The sequence below is a fragment of the Mastigoproctus giganteus genome, chromosome 8 (genome assembly GCF_048544385.1).
Source record: "Mastigoproctus giganteus isolate SK-2022 chromosome 8, ASM4854438v1, whole genome shotgun sequence".
Classification (NCBI taxonomy): Eukaryota; Metazoa; Arthropoda; class Arachnida; order Uropygi; family Thelyphonidae; genus Mastigoproctus; species Mastigoproctus giganteus.
In genome coordinates, this window is record NC_143582.1 from 13488000 (window position 1) to 13508659 (window position 20660).

Below are 20660 nucleotides of genomic sequence, written 5' to 3' on the forward strand. Positions count from 1 at the left end.
TCTCTGAACTAGCAAAAGTTTGGACAAACAATATCACTGAATACACTATTCAAAATTGTTTTTCAAAAGCGTGATTTGCATTGAATACAGAAGTCGAACATCAACTGGATGAACAAGATGAACTGCCCCTTTCACAACTGAAAAACATTTGGACATTATTAGAATCGTTCGGAAACATCGAAAATAAAATAACACTGGATAGTTATGTTTATGTAGATCAAGATCTGACTACAACAGAACATCCAAATAAAGATGAAATACTGCTGAACAGTGTTAGACGCGACCATGATCACGAAGAAATTAACGATGACGCTGAAGACACATCAGAACAACCCATAGAAAAGCCAACTCGTGAAGAAATGATTAATGCTTTTAAAACGTTTCGTATGGGTCTACAGTTTTGTGAAAATGTTCCTGATAATGTTTTTAATGCTCTGAACAAATGTGAGGTTTTCTTTGAGAATCAAGACATTTTTTAATTGTACTGTGCAAAAAAAAATTAGATTTTTTTAAATTTGTAATACTTACCGGCGAAAATTGTGTAAACGTAATTTAAATAAATGTTTTTGAAATAAAATACATTAAAAATAAATGTAGATTCATTTTCATTTTCTAATTAAATAACAATTTCTAATAAAAAATATATTCTCTGTATAACGAAATTTCTCTATAACAAATTTTTTCACTAGATTTATCGAATTCGTTATAGGGAAGTTCGACTGTATATGTTTATATATCAGAGTTATATACCGGATGGTTATGCGTTTACCTATTCAGGAGACCATAGTGTCAAAATGGTTAGAGATAGCACTGTGAAAATTGATGGGTATGTCATTTAGGGTATGGGGAAGCGATTTGTAGAAGAAAAAAATTAGTTCAAATTTCCACCACCAGAGGAGAAATTGGCACTGTAAACATGAGATGGAATACTTAACTTAGGATTAGGTTTTAATGTCAGAACTTAGAAATCTACAGATATTGTTCTGTGTGCTTTCTTTCACTTGAGATGACATTCTGGAAATCCTCATGCATTTAAGGGCATCAATAAAGGCCCCCCTACCCGTGCATTTTCAATCGAACCAGAGAGCATGGATAACAATATCTCTCTCTTTGAGGATTGGTTTAAATACTGCTTCATTCCCAAGGTTGAAAAATATTGTAAAGACAGTGATGTTCCTTTCAAGATTTTGCTTCTATTAGATAATTCTCCTGGACATCCTACGCATCTAGATGATTTCAGTTCGAGCGTGAGAGTCATATTTCTACCACCAAACACAACTTCACTCATATAACCTATGGATCAGGGTGTTATTTCGAATTTAAAAGCATACTATTTATACACAACATTTGCTCAGGCATTGTCTGCAGTAGACGGTGAAAAAAATTTTACGTTAAGAGATTTTTGGAAATCTTACAATATTTGCCACGCCATCACTCACTCTGAAAACCCCAGTTTAGGAAACACTGGTTTAAAGCAAGCAGAGTTTGCATGAAGCATTGCATTGTGATACATCTAATATTAATATTGTAAAACCCTTCAAAATAAGCTGGCTTACTCTTTACCTCAAATAAGTCAGGGAATGACCACTTCCCATGCAAATAATTATATTATTTCTTATTCTCATTTGAGTACTACCACCCAGATGGCACTATTTCAGAGATGATTTCTCCCTATCAGTGAGTGGGTAGGCACTAATAATAGTATGCTGGAGTTGGCTCAGTTCAGTTTAGGCAAACCATTTGTTAATTTTTTTGAGGTTTGAGAAGCCATTTGTTAAATTATCACAAAACATCTCAACAACACAAAATTATTAATATGGATTTCCATCATTTTATCCTTCATTTATCTGCCTGTGATGCAGGCATTCAGTTTGCATCACAGTCCCCCTTTTCTGATTTGTTCAGATGCATACAGGATGAGGAATTCCCCAAGCTGTTCCAAATTCATCAGACAGACATTGCTACTTTTGATTGCACATACATCAGGAATAATAAATTGCTTTATGGTTTTTTAGGAAAAATGTTTAATTCGAATACTTACTTTAGTAAAAGCTGCTAGAAATAGATGCTGGTCATTTTTATGCTTTTACTGATTGATCAAATATCTAGCTAAGTGGTACATTTGAAGGGTGACTAATCTGAGGGAAAACACACTATCTGTATGTCAAAAACAGAATATGGCCTTACCAGTAGTGTGCTGGGTTGCTTCTGCAAGCTATTTGCTAAATATTTGCTAACACAATCCTGATCGACACCCAACTTAACAGCAGCTTTTTCATCCAAAAAGAAAAAAAATTATATTTCTTAAATACCTTACTTCTTCATTCCCAAGGTTGAAAAATATTGTAAAGACAGTGATGTTCCTTTCAAGATTTTGCTTCTATTAGATAATTCTCCTGGACATTCTACGCATCTAGATGATTTCAGTTCGAGCGTGAGAGTCATATTTCTACCACCAAACACGACTTCACTCATATAACCTATGGATCAGGGTGTTATTTCGAATTTAAAAGCATACTATTTATACACAACATTTGCTCAGGCATTGTCTGCAGTAGACGGTGAAAAAAATTTTACGTTAAGAGACTTTTGGAAATCTTACAATATTTGCCACGCCAAGAGAAATCAGAGCCATTGAAAATCAACATAAGAGGACATTTTTGTTATGCACATTTGGAGAGCACGTGAGAATAACACATAGAACTCAGAGAATTTAGTGGTTTTATTTCCCTGCCCCACCATGCATGTTTTGGCAATCTATTATTTTATTTTGTATCCAATTTCAGGTGTGATATTTTTTTGAAAATAGTATATTTGTTTTGTAGATGTTTACCTAAACCAACATGGGGTTTTTTTGTTTTTTTTTTTAAATTCAGGCCTCCTTAGAAGTCTTGGAAGAAACTTTTGCACAATTATGGTGGGCAGGAAAACAATTGGAATCAAATAAAAAACTTTCAGACTACATTGGATCAAATGAAAAAACAAAAATTGTTGTTAAGTTGCAAAAGGTAAGATAAGATCAGTTTTTCTTGTTCAGTTAATGTTTTTTTTAAGCTGTAGGATCTATTATCAGGCATGTCAAACTCGTTTTGCACCACGAGCCATATAAGCTATTTTGCATTAGGCTGAGGGCCACATGCCTTCAATACTCAAAAAATAAACAGAATGCAATTTTTACAATTACTGTATTTAGTATATAGATAACCTGTTTTGTATCCTAAGTTAGTTTTTAAATTAAAAATACTTTACAATATTTAATAAAAAATAAATAATAAAACCACAATTTATTATTATATCATGTTTTAGAGAACACTTGGCATCGTTTCCCACAAAGCAGATCATCAAAATTGGTTGAATGTCTTGAGCTGATGTAATCTTTAAGATTGATGATAGATGGCGATCGGTTAATCTTGACCTTTCTGGAGTTTTGTTATTTTTCATCGAAGTAAACAGTCGCTCTCATAAGTATGTGCTCCCAAACATAGCCAGTATATTCATAGCGACAGATAACATTTTTGGAAATCAACCTGCAGGTAAATAAATGTAAAAGTCTGGAATTCCAACTTCCATATATTTTTGCTTTAGCAAAGAGTCACATTGGATCTCAATTAATTCCATTTGTAAGCTCTCATCAACAATTTCAATATCAATAGACATAGGTGAAGTAAAAAGAGAAAACTGTAATTCACAGTTTTTGAAATCAGGAAATCTATCAAACTCCACATCTAACAACTTTATTTGGTGTGTATATTCTGTAAATTTTAAGTCAGGTGATTTTAACAACAGAGATTGGCAACTTTTAAAATGAGATGTTTTCTTTTTCTATTTGTTTGCGCCAAAGTAATAATTTTTCTTTGAAAACATTAATATTATCAAATAACATTGTAACAATGTGATATTTTCCTTGAAGTTTAAGATTAAGTTGGTTAAGATGACTTGTAATGTCAACTGAGAAGGCCAGATCCATTGTACATCTTTTAATTCAGTATATTCATAATTCTTTGTTTCCAAAGACATTATGATTTCATCCAGCAGCTCGAAGAATCATTTTAAGACTTTATGACTCGAAATCCATCAAACTTCTGTATAATAGGGTAGATCAGTGTGTGCACTTTCTATGTCTTCCAGAAATGAAACAAATTGTCGATGATTAAGTCTATATACTTGAATAAAATTTATAATTTTGGAGACTTTTTTTAGCACGTCTGATATTTGAAACCTTGGAACATAATACTTGCTGGTAAATAATGCAATGAAAATGTTCGAAATGATTATTACCATGTTGTTTGCATGTTTCTTTTAGTTTTACAATGACACCCTTAGTAATACCCATCATGGCAGGTACGGCATCAGTTGCAAGACAAACCAACTTGTTCAATGGTAATTTATATTTATTCAGAATTTCCATGAGTGCACCAAAAATATCAGCTCCAGTGGTTCTATCATGCATAGGAATAATTTCTAAAAGCTCTTCACTTTCAAGTTCACATCACACCCACGAATAAAAATGGCCAGTTGAGCAATATCTCGAATGTGTACTTTCGTCAATTGCAATAGAATAAGCTTCAAATGTGGATATCCTTGAATTGAGCTGATTTCTTAAATTCTCAGCTATTTCATCGATCCTATTAGCTACTGTGTTTCTACTTAAGCTTACACTTTTGAAGCTTTTTACTTTCTCTGGACTTATACTTTAATTAAACACTCACTAATAAAATCTCCTTCTGTAAAAGGTTTTGATTTGCTTGCAATTAAATGTGATAACAAGTAACTAGCTTTTACAGCTGCTGTATTTTCCTCAGAAGGTTTGGTAAACAAGTTTTGCTGTTTTTTAAAAATTGATTTCAATTCTAACAACTTACTTTCACAATGTTTCTCAACGTATTATCATAGATTTCGTTATGATGTGTATCATAATGTCCTGATATTGTATTATTTGCAGACTGAAATAGATTTACTACATATTAAGCATACTATTTTGCTCTTTTTCTGGATGCAGTAATAGTCTAGCTCCCATTTCTCTTGGAAGTTACGGCATTCTTCTTCGATTGTTCTTTTCTTACTCATTAGGGGTTGACGTAATGTTTATTATTATGCGCCTTTTTAATTTAATACAAATAAAACACAAAATTAACTGCACACAGTTAAAAATATAATTCACAAATATACAACTGAGCAAACACTTTGTGGTCTGTAGTACTCGAAGCTGCAGGTGGAGGCTTAAAAATGAAACATTGTGTCCTACCTTTTCTCTCTTTTTCGAGTGCTGCATTGAAAATTGCTTAAATGTAAAATTCAAAATAAATTATGTGAAAATAAAAATAAATTTGATTAGTATTTTTTTCCATTTCTTTTAATTAAAAAAAAAGATTTTCAAGAAATCTCAGCCGGCCACAGCCTTTTTGTTGGAGGGCTGCATGAGGCCTGCAGGCCGAGTGTTTGCATGTTTGATCTAGATAATTCAAAATTGAATTATCTAGATCCTACAGCTAAATAACTGAGGTAACTATTTCAGGTCTAGTCAAATGTTACTTTCAAGAAATTGTAAAAGATTAAAAGTTATGTGAAGCTTTCATTTCAGTTATATGTTTTTATTTGTTATGCAGGCAATTTAGACATTACTTGAAATTAAATCCCTTTAAAGAAGAACAAAGGTCTTGTTAATCGTTTTCCCCTTAGATTGTGGTACTATCGCAATGAGTTACCCTGATGTTATTCTACAAATAAACAACACTTTCCATGGGAGAAAAATATCCCCTCTTTATTTGTAATGCATTGGCACCACTCAGTTGGCTATTTCAGTGGTTGTTGCTATCTCACTGATGGGATGCCAAAAATGACCAATTAAGTATCATAATTCTGTTTTTAAATCCTAACTTATTCACGCTAACTTAAATTTAAAATTATCATCTATTTTATTCTAACATCAATGCAGATTATAAAAAAGGTGAGTACCATAATTAAATTAAATTAAGCTACGCTATTATATTGTGTTAAGTATCATTGCATTACAAATAGGTAGTATTTTACTTCTCTTTTGAAAAATTTTTCTAGTGCAACCTGCAAAATTATAATCTCTTTCAAAGAACTTGTATCCTATTTATTTTATTTTCTTCTACAGGAATCACATTTGCTTATGAAAAGGCTTTTGGTTTTTGGTTTGGTAGTTGTTGGCGCATCGGCTTCTGTGGCCATAGTGCACCTCCCAAGGTTTTTGCAGTGCTTTGATCCAAGCCCGAGGCGGGAATCGAACCCGCGACCTTTGGGTTTCCAGGCAGGCACTTTACCCACCTGGCTAGCCCGGTCGGCCTTGAAAAGGCCAAAGCCTTGCAGTTATTCAGAATTTAATTGAATAAATCTGTTAACAGGTCACTTATTCAAAAGGTCATTTTAATTTGAGTAACTAATAATCATTTAACTAACTTAATAAGAGCAAAAGAGTAAAATTTGCATTAGTATTAATAGTAAAGTAGCATAATGGTACAAGGAAGTGAACTTATTCTGCATCTGACGACAAAAAAAAAAAAAAAAAAAAAAAAACTTTTTTATATTATTCCAATGGTCATAAAGTGCCTGTTCAATTATTCCTTGAATTTTGCCACCCTTTCTTCTGCTGCCCTTGTAGCAACTATTTGAACATTTCATAACACATTGACCTTTAGGCAGTGTGTTGTGGAATGTTAAGGAAACTTGAGGTAGTGCTGAAAAACAGTATATGCCAATTTTACTAAATTAATTTTTATTAAATTATAAAATAAACTCTTGACGTAAACCCAGTTAAAAGTTTTTCTATATGTTAATTAAAATGATTCGTTAAATTTTGTTGCCAAAAAAAAAAAACAAGCCACTTTGCCTTAGCCTTCAAGGACATCAAATACTTTTAAACTTTTTTACAGTGTAAAGGCCATTTTTAATTGACTTGGTTTGATTTCTTGAAAGTTAAAAACTTTAAATTGTGACATTTTTAATAATACAGTACAGTAAACTGATGATATATTAAGGATTCCTTATGTGCTGTGATGTAATAACTAGATCATAAGTATAGAGTAGCTTAATTTTCAGCATTCACCTCATAGTAATCCACTTGGTTTTCCATTTATAATTTTAAAGCATAATAAAATTATTGTCCTTCTCTAAGAAGAAACTCATGAAGGCTAAAACCTGCAAGTGATGGCAACATATAACATTGCTCATACTGATGTTATATATGTACATGTGAGATATTAATTATAATAAAACAAATGTTATTTATTCTCAGGACAGCCACAGAGAGTCAGCAAAGTTTGTAATTAAAAGAAGAATTCTTTTATTGCCTATTTTGGTTAAAAATACCCATATATATTAACTATTACTTCATGTAAAACTGGAACCAAGTGATCAATCAGAACAAAATGTAATACCTGATAAGAGGAAAAGGAGGGAAAAATCTTTGAAACATCTTCCATGTAGCAAATGAGGACTCAGTAACATAACTTAGCATTAGTAGAGGCATACAATGCAAGAAAGCAAGCTTATGCAGCATCATTCAAAAATACCCTCCCATTTCACACCTCCATTCGTTCCAAATGGCAGTCCAGCTCAGCCTTAAATTTATTTAGGCTGTCAACTTCCACAACAAAAGATGGAAGTCTGTTCCACCAATTAACTACCTGCTGGCTAAAGGCAAATTTCTGCACATCTATTCTACAACTGTCTTTCCTCAATTTGAATCTATGCCCCCCTCAAGTTCTTAATCTGAGCAAGAGGAAAAATCCCATCAGCATTCAGCTTGCTTATCCCATTCAAGGCCTTATACACCTCAATCAGATCACCTTGCAGGTGCCGGCGCCTCCGTAGCCAGGTGGGAAGGAGCAGCAGTGCATAGCACACGCTTCTTGATTAGACCGGGGTTCGAGCCCGTCACCACCAAATACGGAGGATGCGTATATCTCGGAGCAATATGGCCTTAGTTGCTAATGCTCCTAAAAAAAAAAAAAAAAACTAAACCTCGCAAGTGCCTACTCTCCGGGCACTGCAGTTTGCAGAACTTAAGCCTTTCTTGGTAAGAGCACCCCTTTGTTCCCCTCACCAATCTTGTTGTCCTTCTTTGTACTCGTTCTAGCAACTCTACATCCTTCCTAAAATGAAGTCTCCAGACCTGTACACAATACTCTAGGTGTGACCTGACCATTGCCTTGTATTACGGGATAATCACCTCCCTGTCCCTGCTAGCAAATTTTCTATATATCATTCACAAGACTCCATGACCTGCCCTGGCAGCCCATTTGCACTGCTCAGCGAACTTCATATTTGACTGCACAATATTTACCCCCACGTCTTTTTAACTTTCCACTTCCCTGAGTGTAGTACGACACAGTTGGTACATTTCTCTTGGGTTATTGCTACCTATATGCAGTACTTTGCATTTGTCAATGTTAATCTTCAGTTGCCACTTCTCAGCCCACTACACCAACTTATCTAGATTAAGTTGGAGTAGCATACTGTCTTTATTGTCGTTAAGAATCCTGCCAACCTTTGTATCATCTGCAAACTTGGACATTAAACCTGATATACCTTCATCGATGTCATTGATAAATATACAAAACAACAATGGGCCCAACACCGAACCCTGGGGAACTTCACTAATAACATTTGACCACAAAGAGCAGTGTCCATTGATTACCACTCTCTGTTGTCTCCCACTCAACCATTCCTTTATCCATTGTAGCAACTTACCCTTAATGCTATACCTCTCCAATTTGTACAGCAGTCTTCCATGTGCAACAGTATCAAAAGCTTTCCTGAAATCCAAGTATATGATATCAAAATTATTTTTGGCATTCTGTTCCTTTGTGACAACATCTTAGTATCCAATCAAATTGGTCAGACAAGACCTCCCTTTAACAAACCCATGCTGTGTCTTAACTATTATAGCAGGCTTGTCTAGATGATCCTGTAGTTGTGTCACCTTTTGAATCCCCCTTTGTGAATTGGGGATACATTTGCACATCTCCAGTCCATGAGGACCTCCCCTGAATCCAAGGAAACTCTCATAATTATGGCTAAGGGTTTGCTTACTTCCTTTTCTGCCTCCTTTAATATAACTGGATAGATCCCGTCCACCCCAGGTGCCTTTAGCATTAGCATTAGTAGAGGCATATGATGCAAGAAAGCAAGCTTATTCAGCATCAGCCAAAAAAAAAGAAAAAAAAAAAACAACCACTACTCCCATTTCACCCCTCAATTCGTTCGAAATACCTGTCCAGCTGAGCCTTAAATTTGTTTAGTTCCTTATGTTTAACTTCAACAATTTCTCCTCCACTTTGCTCTCAGTTATTACAAAATCACTTAGCTCCCTGTTAGCATTTGATAAACTTCTGGCACTCCCCCTCATTGAATAATTCCTCATGTGTGAATGTAGATGCAAAATACTCATTCAGTTTATCAACTACATGAGCATGCTCATCAATAGTCAACCCATCTATGTTAGGTGGTCCAATCTGATTCATTCCTTTCCTTCTAGATTTTACATAAGTAAAGAACTCTTTGCTGTTTTTCTTTGCATCCTTTACCAAAGATTTCTCGTAATCTGCATTCATCTGCCTAACCTCCTTTGTGACTTTATTACAGACTAGCTTATATCTTCCATAGGCTTCTGTGTCACCTGATACTTTATATGCATCCCATACATTTTTCTTCTCTGCTATGAACCTCATTAATTCATCTGACATCCATTTAGACCTAACCCTTGAACAGTATTTCTTAGTTGGAATGAAAAGCCTAGTAGCCTTCAAAATTAAGTCCCTGAAGGCTTCCCATTTAGAATTCAACATTGGTAACATCATTAGTTGATCCCACTTTACAGAATTTAAAAACTTTCTGAGACCCCTATAGTCACCTTTACAAAAGCAAAAGCCCTTCTCTTTAGCCTTGATGGTAGTTACATCTTTAAGTAATTCCCACATTAGTACATTTGTGATCACTGCCACCTGGTGATTCCTTTATCTGCAGATTCTTAATGCATGAAGAATCACTACTGATAATCAGATAAAGAGTATTACTCCCTCTAGTTGCCTCCCAAACATGCTGATGTAGAAACCAGTCATCCAATAAATCCACAAAAGTCCTGCTAGTGTGTGAGTGACCAACCAACAAGTTCCAGTCAGTATTCTGGAAAGTTAAAATTCCCCATTATAAGACATTCTGATTCTGGCCCACTCTTATTTTTCTGCACAATTGCTCATTATGCTCATCAGATTCATAAAGCCTATAACACATACCTACTGTCATTTTTCCTTTCCCAGTGCTTATGTCACACCAAACAGACTCAACATTGCATTGTCCACCAACATCAATTGGATGCACTTCCTTAGATTTTATGTTTCCTAACTAACAGCATAACCCCTCCTCCCTTCCTGTCCTGTCTATCCTTTCTTTACACATTGTACTCCCCAAATTCCAATTCTGCACTGCTTATGTCTGTGTGACACCATGTCTCTGATATCCCAACAATATCTGCCTTTGATGTCTTGACTAGCACTTCAAGCTCATCAAATTTATTAACTATACTCTTAGCATTGGTGTACATTCAAGTATACATGCACCTGTTTCTACTCTTAGTCACCCTAACACAGCCCATGTATTTACTTGTTCCACTATGACTCCCAGCAGTCCTGGAAATCTCCATTGCCTTGTTTTCTAGGCTGCTGCTTATTCTAATAGAAGCAGTGCAAGAATCACTTTTGCCTCTGCCTGCGGCCACTGTTAACCTTTTTTAGTCTGTGTATCCCTCCTACACAGACCTCAAACAAGCAGTTCCACCCACCGTAGGCCTGATAGGCAGCAGGCAAAGTGATTCTTGCACCCTTTCTATTTAAGTGTACCCCATCCCTTTAGAAGCAGTCTCTCCTGTCAACAAGCGCAGACCAGGCTGAAAAAAATTCTACCCCTTGAGCCTTGCACAATCTCTCCAGGGCCGAATTGATCAACAAGGCTCTCATCATATACTCCCTCCTATTGTGTCTGGGCAGAATTGCAGACACTTTCACATTCAACCCTAACTCATGACTTTTTTTCAACATTGATCTGTACTTGTTGAGTAAATCAGCAGATCTCTTACTCTTAATGTCATTAGTTCCAACCTGTACAACAATATCACCTTTTGTGCTCTTAAAAGATGATATCTGCTCTACAACATCATCAACTTTTGCCCCCTAGCAGATATACCCTGGTCCTGTTCCACCTATCCTTCTTGCATAGTATATTCTCCGTCTCCCTGACAATAGAGTCACCAACAATAACTAGTTCCTGTGGGACCAGAGCATTCTGCCTTGGGGATTGCCTCTGTGTTGTCTGATGCACAGGAGTGACTTCTGCCGTTGAGCTGGGCAGCTGAGAGCTTGATGGCTCCCTCATTAATTTCTTCAAGGGCATTTATCCTACACCTCAAGTTCTCATAGATGCCCATCAGAATGCTTAGTTGGCACCTTCTGACTTCACCAAATTCAGTGATTGGAGGGGCATATTTTCTCTTTCTAGGATGGCACAAACAAGGGCACATTTATTATTCAAATCAAGGAAAGATAATTGTAGGTTGGATATAAGAATTCTCCTTTAGTGAGAGATAGAACAAGTTGCCACCTAGCCTAGCCTTTTAGCCAGAGAGCTTATGTAAATTTAAAGAAGGATTAGATAAATACTGTATTTGGTAGAAGTAGATGAAATATAAAAGTAAAGAAGCATTTATTTTTATTTTATTAATTTTCTAATTTAAATTTAATTTTTTGAAAACATATGCAACATATGCATTGCTTCCATATATCATTCTGTCATTTTAATAATAAATATTAACTGCCAAATTAATACTAAAATACTGTGTTTACCATAATAGAGATGAAAAAGACTACTGTATAAGTGTCTTTGAACTAATTACAGCAATGCCAAATGCATGTTCATCAGACTTATGAGCACAGAAATATAATCACATGACAATATATATATTGTCATGCAGTTAGCATGCACAACGTCAGTGGCTAACTGCAACAAAATTGATATGATTATATGATAAAATGTTAAACAAGATTTTATTGAGCATTTTATCGCTTGGTATATTTTGTTATTTATTCAATCTTTTATTGGCTGAATATATAATAAATATCACTTGCAACAATTCTCTTTTTCTTAATTTTAAAATACTTATATAATTTTGAAGTACATGTAATAAATTAATAATTAACCATAATATGTAGAATAAACTAAAATTTGAAAATTAATAAAATAAACTAATAAAATATTTAGAAAAAAAACAAAATATTTTAACAGTTTTTTTGGATTCTTGACTGCTTTAAGTGACTTTATTATTGATTAATTTTTTTTATACAGCATTTACAATGTCTCCCAATAATTTATGGTCATCCCATGTCCACTGTGTATTTAAAGTTGTTTGCCATGTTAGCTGATAATTTATAATATGTTACATATGTTTTTTTTTTTTTTTTAATGCAGAAGTACTAGTAATTCAGCAGCAGAAAATAGAAATATTTCTCTCTCAGTAGTAAGGAATTAAATGCATAACTCTTACCTGTTATTAGAGTAGTGTACATATTCCAACTTTCCTGAATTATTCAGAAGTTTTCCAATAATTGGGTGGGTCTTCCAGTTTTGTGTTATTTTTCAAATATGCAGATATTTTTTTTTTTTTTTAATTATGGCGCTACTAAATTTAATGATATACACTTAAAGCTGATATTAAGTTGCTCTGCTCACGTTTAACTCAAGTAGAGTAACCTTCCACTGGTGTAATTACATTTACAACATTAGGTGAACAATTGTATATCTGGATTTCATATATATTTGTTAGAATATGTATGAAATTTAGAATATACATTTTGATAAGTATGCTTATGTATTTGATTTTTGTAATAAATATGCAACTTTTAATCTAATTTCAGCACTTGCTTTTTTTTTTTTTATAAGTATCATTAATGACTCAAGTAGAATTGTTTGTTTGTTATTTGGTTTTTAGGAGCATTAGCATCTAAGGCCATATTGCTCCGGGGATATGCGATGGTCATTCTCTGACCTTTCCGCATCCTCCGTATTTGGTAGTCATGGGCTTGAACCCCGATCTAATCAAGAAGCGTGTGCTATGCACTGCTGCTCCTGCCCACCTGGCTACGGAGGTGCCGCTCAAGTAGAATTTAGTGAAACATCATTGTTACTGTTTAAGATTAGGTCACTTTGAATTTGTTGAGCAGTGTGACTGTGCTGCAATAGTTGATTTGCATAAGTCGGCTTGGTGTACTATAGCAACTTCAACCAAGCCGTGAAACAAAGGTTTGCATTGGCCAGTACTACATAATAGAACAGAAAAAAATAAATTAATTAAGCAAAAAAAGACAAAACAAAAAGAAGTTAAAATGTAGTTTATTGCATTTCATGATGATGAGCATAATTTACCTGAATTAATGCAGAATAGGAGATGCATTAATTTAGTTATCATTAATTTAGAAATAAAAAGTCTGGAGATGCTATTTGAACAATGCTAGAATGCAATTTTGGCACATTCCAGCTAAAGCTTGATTTCTATTAAAAATCTTCTGATTTTTGATTACTAAATATTTGTAGGTATAAATGTAAGTATACACTGTACTGCTATTGCACATCTACTATTTTCCTGAAAAATAAGGTGCCTCCGTAGCCAGGTAGGCAGGAGCAGCAGTGTGTGACACACGCTTCTTGATTAGACCGGGGTTCGAGCCTGTGACCACCAAATACGGAGGATGCGGAAAGGTCAGGGAATGACCACCACATATCCCCGGAGCAATATGGCCTTAGTTGCTAATGCTCCTAAAAACCAAATAACATAACATAACAAACCTGAAAAATAAAATAATAATAATAATAATAATTAAATATAAGCTCATCAGTAATCAGTAGTGCTTTCTTTTTTAATAGAGAGGACAAGGTGCTCCAGCTAGAGAACCTATTGTATCTCCTGAAGACCAGAAACAGATGATGTTGCTTGCTCACCGAAGGCAAGAAGAATTAAAGGTACTATTTTTATTATTTGTTTTCAAAATTAAAGAAAGCTATAATTTTCCTCAGCGTGAAGGGAATTCCTTCTAATCTTTATCTCCTTACATTACATCACTTTTACATTAACTTGTTTTTTTCCTTTTCCATTGTTTTTATAAAAAAATGTGTTTATTTTTCTCTTAATTACAATTCTTATTTTCATAGAAACTGGAAGAAGCAGAAGATGACACTTATTTGAATTCATCTTGGGCTGATAACAAATCACTACAAAGATCATTTCAAGGTCTGAAGGAAGTTAAATGGCGTCCTTGTTGAAAAACAAATGTAGGATCATCAGATAACTTGTACATTTCTTAAAACTATCATGTATATTTCTTTTCATGCTACTATAATTATTTATTGTTGTCATCATTATCATTGTCACCATAATACAGGGTAGTTTTTTTGTTTTGTTTTTTTTTATTCAAGATCCTATGAAATGATTAGTAACTTTTGCTTAAGACGAGCTAAATGCTAGAAACTAGGTGTAATGCACATTATACTGTATCACAGAAAGTAATGCTACCTATCAACATATATTCCTTGAATGTAATAATGCACGTAATATCAGAGCAGATAAGATCATGCTAAATCCTATTTCCTAACAAAGATTTTATTATTTTGTTTAAAACTACAGTGTTAAGATGCACCTCCATTGTGCTAGCTGCTGACATATAAGCATTGCCACTTTCAAGATCACAATGTATATTATTGCCAGTTTTGTTGCTTTCTGAAAGCTCTTTCAATTGAATAGTGCCTCCTCTGTGACAGAAAATAAATATGATATTGTTCTCTCACATGATTGGAAGTGGTCTGGGGTTTGGTTCCCATTAAAGTCTTGGAGAACTCTCTATCAAGACTCTTTTTACTTCTAATGACGGGAGGAGATAATTAGCCAATCTCATATGGTGGTTTTTCTCTCCAACACTCAGATTTTTTTCCTTCCATACATAAACCAGCAAAAGAATGTATAACATTTACAGGCAGGATATACTTATTTTATGTTCTTGGTTACTTTAGCATTTATTGCCTTAAGCGATCCAATCCTGTAAAACATTGTTATTAGTTTTATGGATTTTAAAATAGAAAAAACATCCTGTATTTCAATTTTGCCTTATGCAGAGTGTGTTATTCCAAACTAGTAGTATTTAATTTGCAATATCACATGAAAAAAAACTGACATAACTTTGTGAAAAGAAACTTTGTTTAACAGTATAAATAATTCAGTTTTCATTCTTAAAAGCTAAGTCAGATAAATGTGGACCCACCCACCTCTCGTTTCTGATCCATGCTAAAAATTTTCCGTAAACAAAAATATTATATGAGTAAATATTTTACTCATATAATATTTTGGAATAAACAAAATATTATATGAGTAAAAATTCTATTATAAATTCAGCAGTATTCAGGCAGTCGCCAAAAAACTTCCCTTCAGATATCCTCACAGAAAAAAGTCAGTGAAGTCAGGGAACCTTGGAGACCATGAAATGTTGCTAAATCTTGAAACAACATGTTTAGGGAATGTGTTACATGAGATTGTAGTGCCATGAAAAATGTGGGCTGCTGTGCTGTCTTGTTGGAAATAAACCCTGTTCTGGTCTCTTCCTAGTCTTGAAATTTATTTTGTAGATCTACAATAAATGAATGTATTGTCTTCCCTTCACCCTTTTTTCATCCTCCTCTCCTCGAAACTGTATGGTCTTATGATTCTGAATGCTGCAATTGTGCACTAGTAATCCTTTTACTGTGCAGTGGCTTTTCATGCAGTTCACTATGATTTCTTTGAGACCAATAGGAATGGTGGAAATATCTAAAGGGGAAAGTTTTACTTGATTACCCTTTGAACCTTGCTGAATTAAAAGAGCAGATTCCACAAGCAGAGTGATTGATGAAAACTTGTTACATTGTGTTATGGAAAAATTGCATTTTAATAAATATAACATTATTTATACTTTCATAAAATATGTCAGTTTGTTCAACTAGTAAAAAGGTAAACTGCAGCCATTATCAACCCACTGCAGGATGGAAGCCTCCTCAGCAATTCATGGTGAGGGAAATGGACCATAAGTACTCCACCACTATTTTGCAGTGCTGCACTCTGTATATATATAATTTAAAATTGAACTTAAATTGTATTTTTGTTCAATTTAGCAGTCACATTTCACTTTTCTATATAATAAAACTGTTTATATGCATACACTTGCTTTGTATCACATATCATATTTACCTCTTGCTAAATAAACACAGTTGCAAGCATTACTTTCTTTGCAGATTCTTTTATGTTGGATTTCATAAATACATTCAGTAAAAGTAAACAAGTAACTGTTCTGATAACTGTATTTGCATTTCTCTGTGTATTTCAGTAGAGAGCAAATGAATTACAACAATTCATTAGATGTCCCTTAAATCAGTGGTTCTCAACCTTTCTTTGCTCATAGCCCACTTCTGAGTTTCATTCACCTCTGTGTCCTCACCCCTCATAATTTTTAATTATAATAATGATGTAATGTTTATAATAAATAACTTTATCAACTGCACTTTTTATTTATAACATGTATTATTTGTTTATAATATAAGGAATATTAACAATAAAAAAGGGGTTTATCAACTACAATCTTTATTTATAATAGAATTTTTACTCATATAATATTTTATTTATTCACAATATACAATTATGCTCCTAACAAAACATATTACAATAATATTATTGTCCCTTAGTTTAGCGAGATCCTTGCAGATCTCACTAATTTCTTTTTTATATTAGTAATAATTTTATTTTGGAAGTGAACTTTTCATGGCCCACTTAACAGTTTCCATGGCCCTCAATTTTATGACTTTTACCTGTGGCCCCCTCAGAAATACAGCATGGCCCCCATTGAGAACCACTGCCTTAAAACCAAAGTCTGGAACTCAGGAAATTTAAATCTTAAATTTAATATAATAAGTTATATAATATTATATATTATATAATATTATATTAATATTTAATATAATAAGTGTAGGAGCATTTTTTTATGAATACATTCATACATTTTGATATTTCAACAGCAATCATAATTCTCTAATATTACCATAATCAATCATAATCAATATTACCAAACAGTAACTTATCGGACATATCTGACATATTCCAGCAAAAGGTTTTCTTAAATAGCAAGATCTGTTGAAAAAATGGAAAGAGCTGCTACACGCAGCTCTTGGATTTGAATAACTCAAGAATTCAACCAATTATATGTTATAACCTCAATTCAAATTTTGATGGTAAAGCCCACATATTTGACTGAAACTAAGCAGTTTGGTCAAATGAGAAATTAATTGATGCAATATAATGAATGATGTTTTTTCCTACAAAACATAGTTCATTATGTAAATTTGGTTGAAGTAGCACAAATTTTTGCAAGGACAACAATCTGGAATTTAGTGCTCTTTTAATTTTGAACAATGCCCTTGGTTATCCTCAGGATTTAAATGATGGAAATCTAAATTCTAAAGTGGTGCTTCTTCCTGCTAACATCACTTCATTGCTCTAGCTCATAGCTCAAACCTTGATTGGAACCTTCAAGTGGTATTATGCACATCACAGTGCTGCACTGCAATCAGTTGGATCAGCTGACAAGGAGGGCATCCCAACATTAAAGGATTTGTGGAGAGCTCTATCATATGGCATGCAATTAGCATGGGAGATTTTTGGGCAGAAGTCATGCAATCAATCATGAATGAGTCAAGGAAGAAACATTTCCTAATTTTTTATCAGTTTTGAAGTCTCTAAGTGATGTTCCTAAGTGGATCACCAGAGAAGTTGTTATTCTGGGAGGTCAAGCTTGACTTAGAAATGGTTGAGGCAAATATTGATGAGTTAGTTGTATCTCATACATAGGAGTTGACCAATGAGAACCTTGCTGAATTGCAACAATCCATTGAGACCAGAATAAATGGCAGAGATGATACTATGGTTTCTTCAACTCCACTGAAGTACTTAGCTTTAAAAGATATTTGTCAGGTCTTTGAATTTATGAATTTAGAAAAATTCTTAAATTGTTTGAAGAAAAGGACCCTAATGATGAGAGGAGCTTTTCATAGGAACATAACCTAATACAAGAATTTTTATAAACAAAATGAGGAGTGCAGTTCGGCTGAAGCTGTATCAGTTGATAGACCACAGCCAGCAGAAGCAGCTTCACCCCTTCCAAAAAAAGATTTCAAAACCTCTAACCCTCTAGGTCACTGAATTCCTTTTAATAGTCTTATTTAAGTAAAATATTCTAACTTCTTAATTAATAAACCAAGTTGAGTAAATATAGTTGAAAAAAAAATTAAGGTACAAAACTGTATTAATTGCATTATTTTAGTCATTATTTTACATTTTTTAATTATCTAGTATTTTTATCTTAATACTTTTAGTAATGCTATGTTATCTTTTTGTAACATGCAGACTTTTTTCCTCCAAAAAGCTAGAACATATCTTCCAGTTATAACATCTAAGTCTGTGAACAAAGCCATTTTACTTCAAGGTTTAGCTACATCTTCAGGAACACATCCCCATTAGATTAAGGGGTTGCCTGTGCATCATTTGATTGAATATTATTTTCAATAGAGAAAGGTGTTTTCAGGAACACATCATTGGGATTCTGATATATTTCTTATGAAAAATTACAGTTGTTGAGAATAGTGGGTGTAATTTTAGGAAGGAATTTATCAAGTTCATAAATGCCTAATGACTCTGATGAGTATAATAAGAAATTGTACAGGGAAATAGAGTGGGCCAGTAAATCAGAGAATCTTATAATGGGGGATTTTAATTTCCCAGATATTGACTGGAATTTGGGGGCTGGTCACTCACACACTAGCAAGGCTTTTGTGGATTTATTGGATGATTGTTTTCTACATCAGCATGTTCGGGAGGCAACTACAGGGAGTAATACTCTTGATTTGATTATCAGTAGTGATTCTTCATGCATTAAGAATCTGCAGGAAAATGAACCACTAGGTGGCAGTGAACACAGTGTGCTGAAGTGGGATTTACTCAAAGAGGTAACTACCATTAGTTGTAAAGGGAAGGGTTATTGCTTTCTTAAAGGCGACTACGATGGACTGAGACAGTATTTAAATTCTATACAGTGGGACCAACTGATGATGTTACCAACAGCAAATTCAAAATGGGAAGCATTCAAAGAACTTATCTTGGAAGCTGCTAGGCTTTACATACCAACTAAGAAATATTGTTCAAGGTTTAGGCCTAAGTGGATGTCAGATGAACTAATGAGACATATGGCAGAGAAGAAAAATGCATGGGATACATACAAATTAACACGTGACACAGAAGCCTATGATAGATACAAGTTGATCTGTAACCAAGTTACAAAGGAGGTTAGGCAGGCGAAGGCAGATTACGAGAAATCTTTGGCAAGGGATGCAAAGAAAAACAGCAAAGAGTTCTTTACTTATGTAAACTCTAGAAGGAAGGGGATGAATCAGATTGGTCCACTTGATATCGATGGGTCAACTGTTGATGATCCTGCTCAGGTAGCTAACAAACTAAATGAATATTTTGCATCGACATTCACACATGAGGAGTTATTCATCGAGGGGAATGCCAGAGGTGTATTCAACTCTGGTAGTAAGCTAGAGAATCTTGTAATAACTGAGAGTAAAGTGGACGAGAAATTGTTGAAGATAAATACAAGAAAGGCACCTGGGGTGGATGGGATCTATCCAGTTATATTAAAGGAGGCAGCAAAGGAAGTAAGCAAACCCTTAGCCATAATTATGAGAGCTTCCTTGGACTCAGGGGAAGTACCCATGGACTGGAGATGTGCAAATGTGACCTCAGTTCACAAAGGAGGATCAAAGGGCAACACAAGTAATTATAGACCTGTTAGTTTAACTTCTGTTCCCGGAAAATTAATGGAGGCACTGGTTAAAGAAGCACTGCAAGATCATCTAGACAAGAATTCAGTTATAGCTCGTACACAGCATGGTTTTGTTAAGGGGAAGTCTTGCCTGACCAATTTGATTGGATACTATGATGCAGCCACAAAAGAACTGGATGCAGGGAATAACTTTGATATTATATACTTGGATCTTAGAAAGGCTTTTGATACTGTTGCACATGGAAGACTGCTGCACAAATTGGAGCAGTGTGGCATTGGAGGCAAATTGCTGCTATGGATAAAGGGGTGGTTGAGAGGGAGAAGTAATCAATGGACACTGCTCATCGTGGACTAATGTTATTAGTGGAGTCCCTCAGGGTTCAGTATTGGGTCCATTATTGTTTTCTGTATTTATAAATGATATTGATGATGGTATATCAAGCTTAATGTCCAAGTTTGCAGACGATACGAAGGTTGGCAGGGTTGTCAAGGACACTACTGACCCTATGCTACTGCAACAGGATCTGGAAAGGTTGAGCAGATGGGCTGAGAGGTGGCAAATGAAGTTTAACATTGACAAATGTAAAGTACTACATATGGGAAACAGCAACCCCAGAGCAACGTATCAACTCTGTGGTACTACACTGACAGTGGTAGAGAATGAAAGGGACCTGGAGGTGGTTGTGCAGGCAGATATGAAGATACATCATGAGCTACTCTTGCAGATGGCTGCAA

The 20660-nt window shown here is 34.4% G+C and overlaps 1 protein-coding gene across 1 annotated transcript in view; it reads left to right on the forward strand.

Moving 5' to 3' along the window:
- The window catches only part of LOC150081268 (cilia- and flagella-associated protein 298), a 58311-nt gene extending 43267 nt beyond the window's left edge, over window positions 1-15044 (forward strand). Inside the window, exons 6-8 of the mRNA XM_090379007.1 lie at window positions 2877-3008; window positions 13936-14031; window positions 14221-15044. Coding sequence (XP_090235133.1) covers window positions 2877-3008; window positions 13936-14031; window positions 14221-14331 — 339 coding nt within the window. The 3' untranslated portion in view covers window positions 14332-15044. The remainder of the gene's footprint in view (window positions 1-2876; window positions 3009-13935; window positions 14032-14220) is intronic.
- The last annotated feature ends 5616 nt before the right edge of the window (window positions 15045-20660 follow it).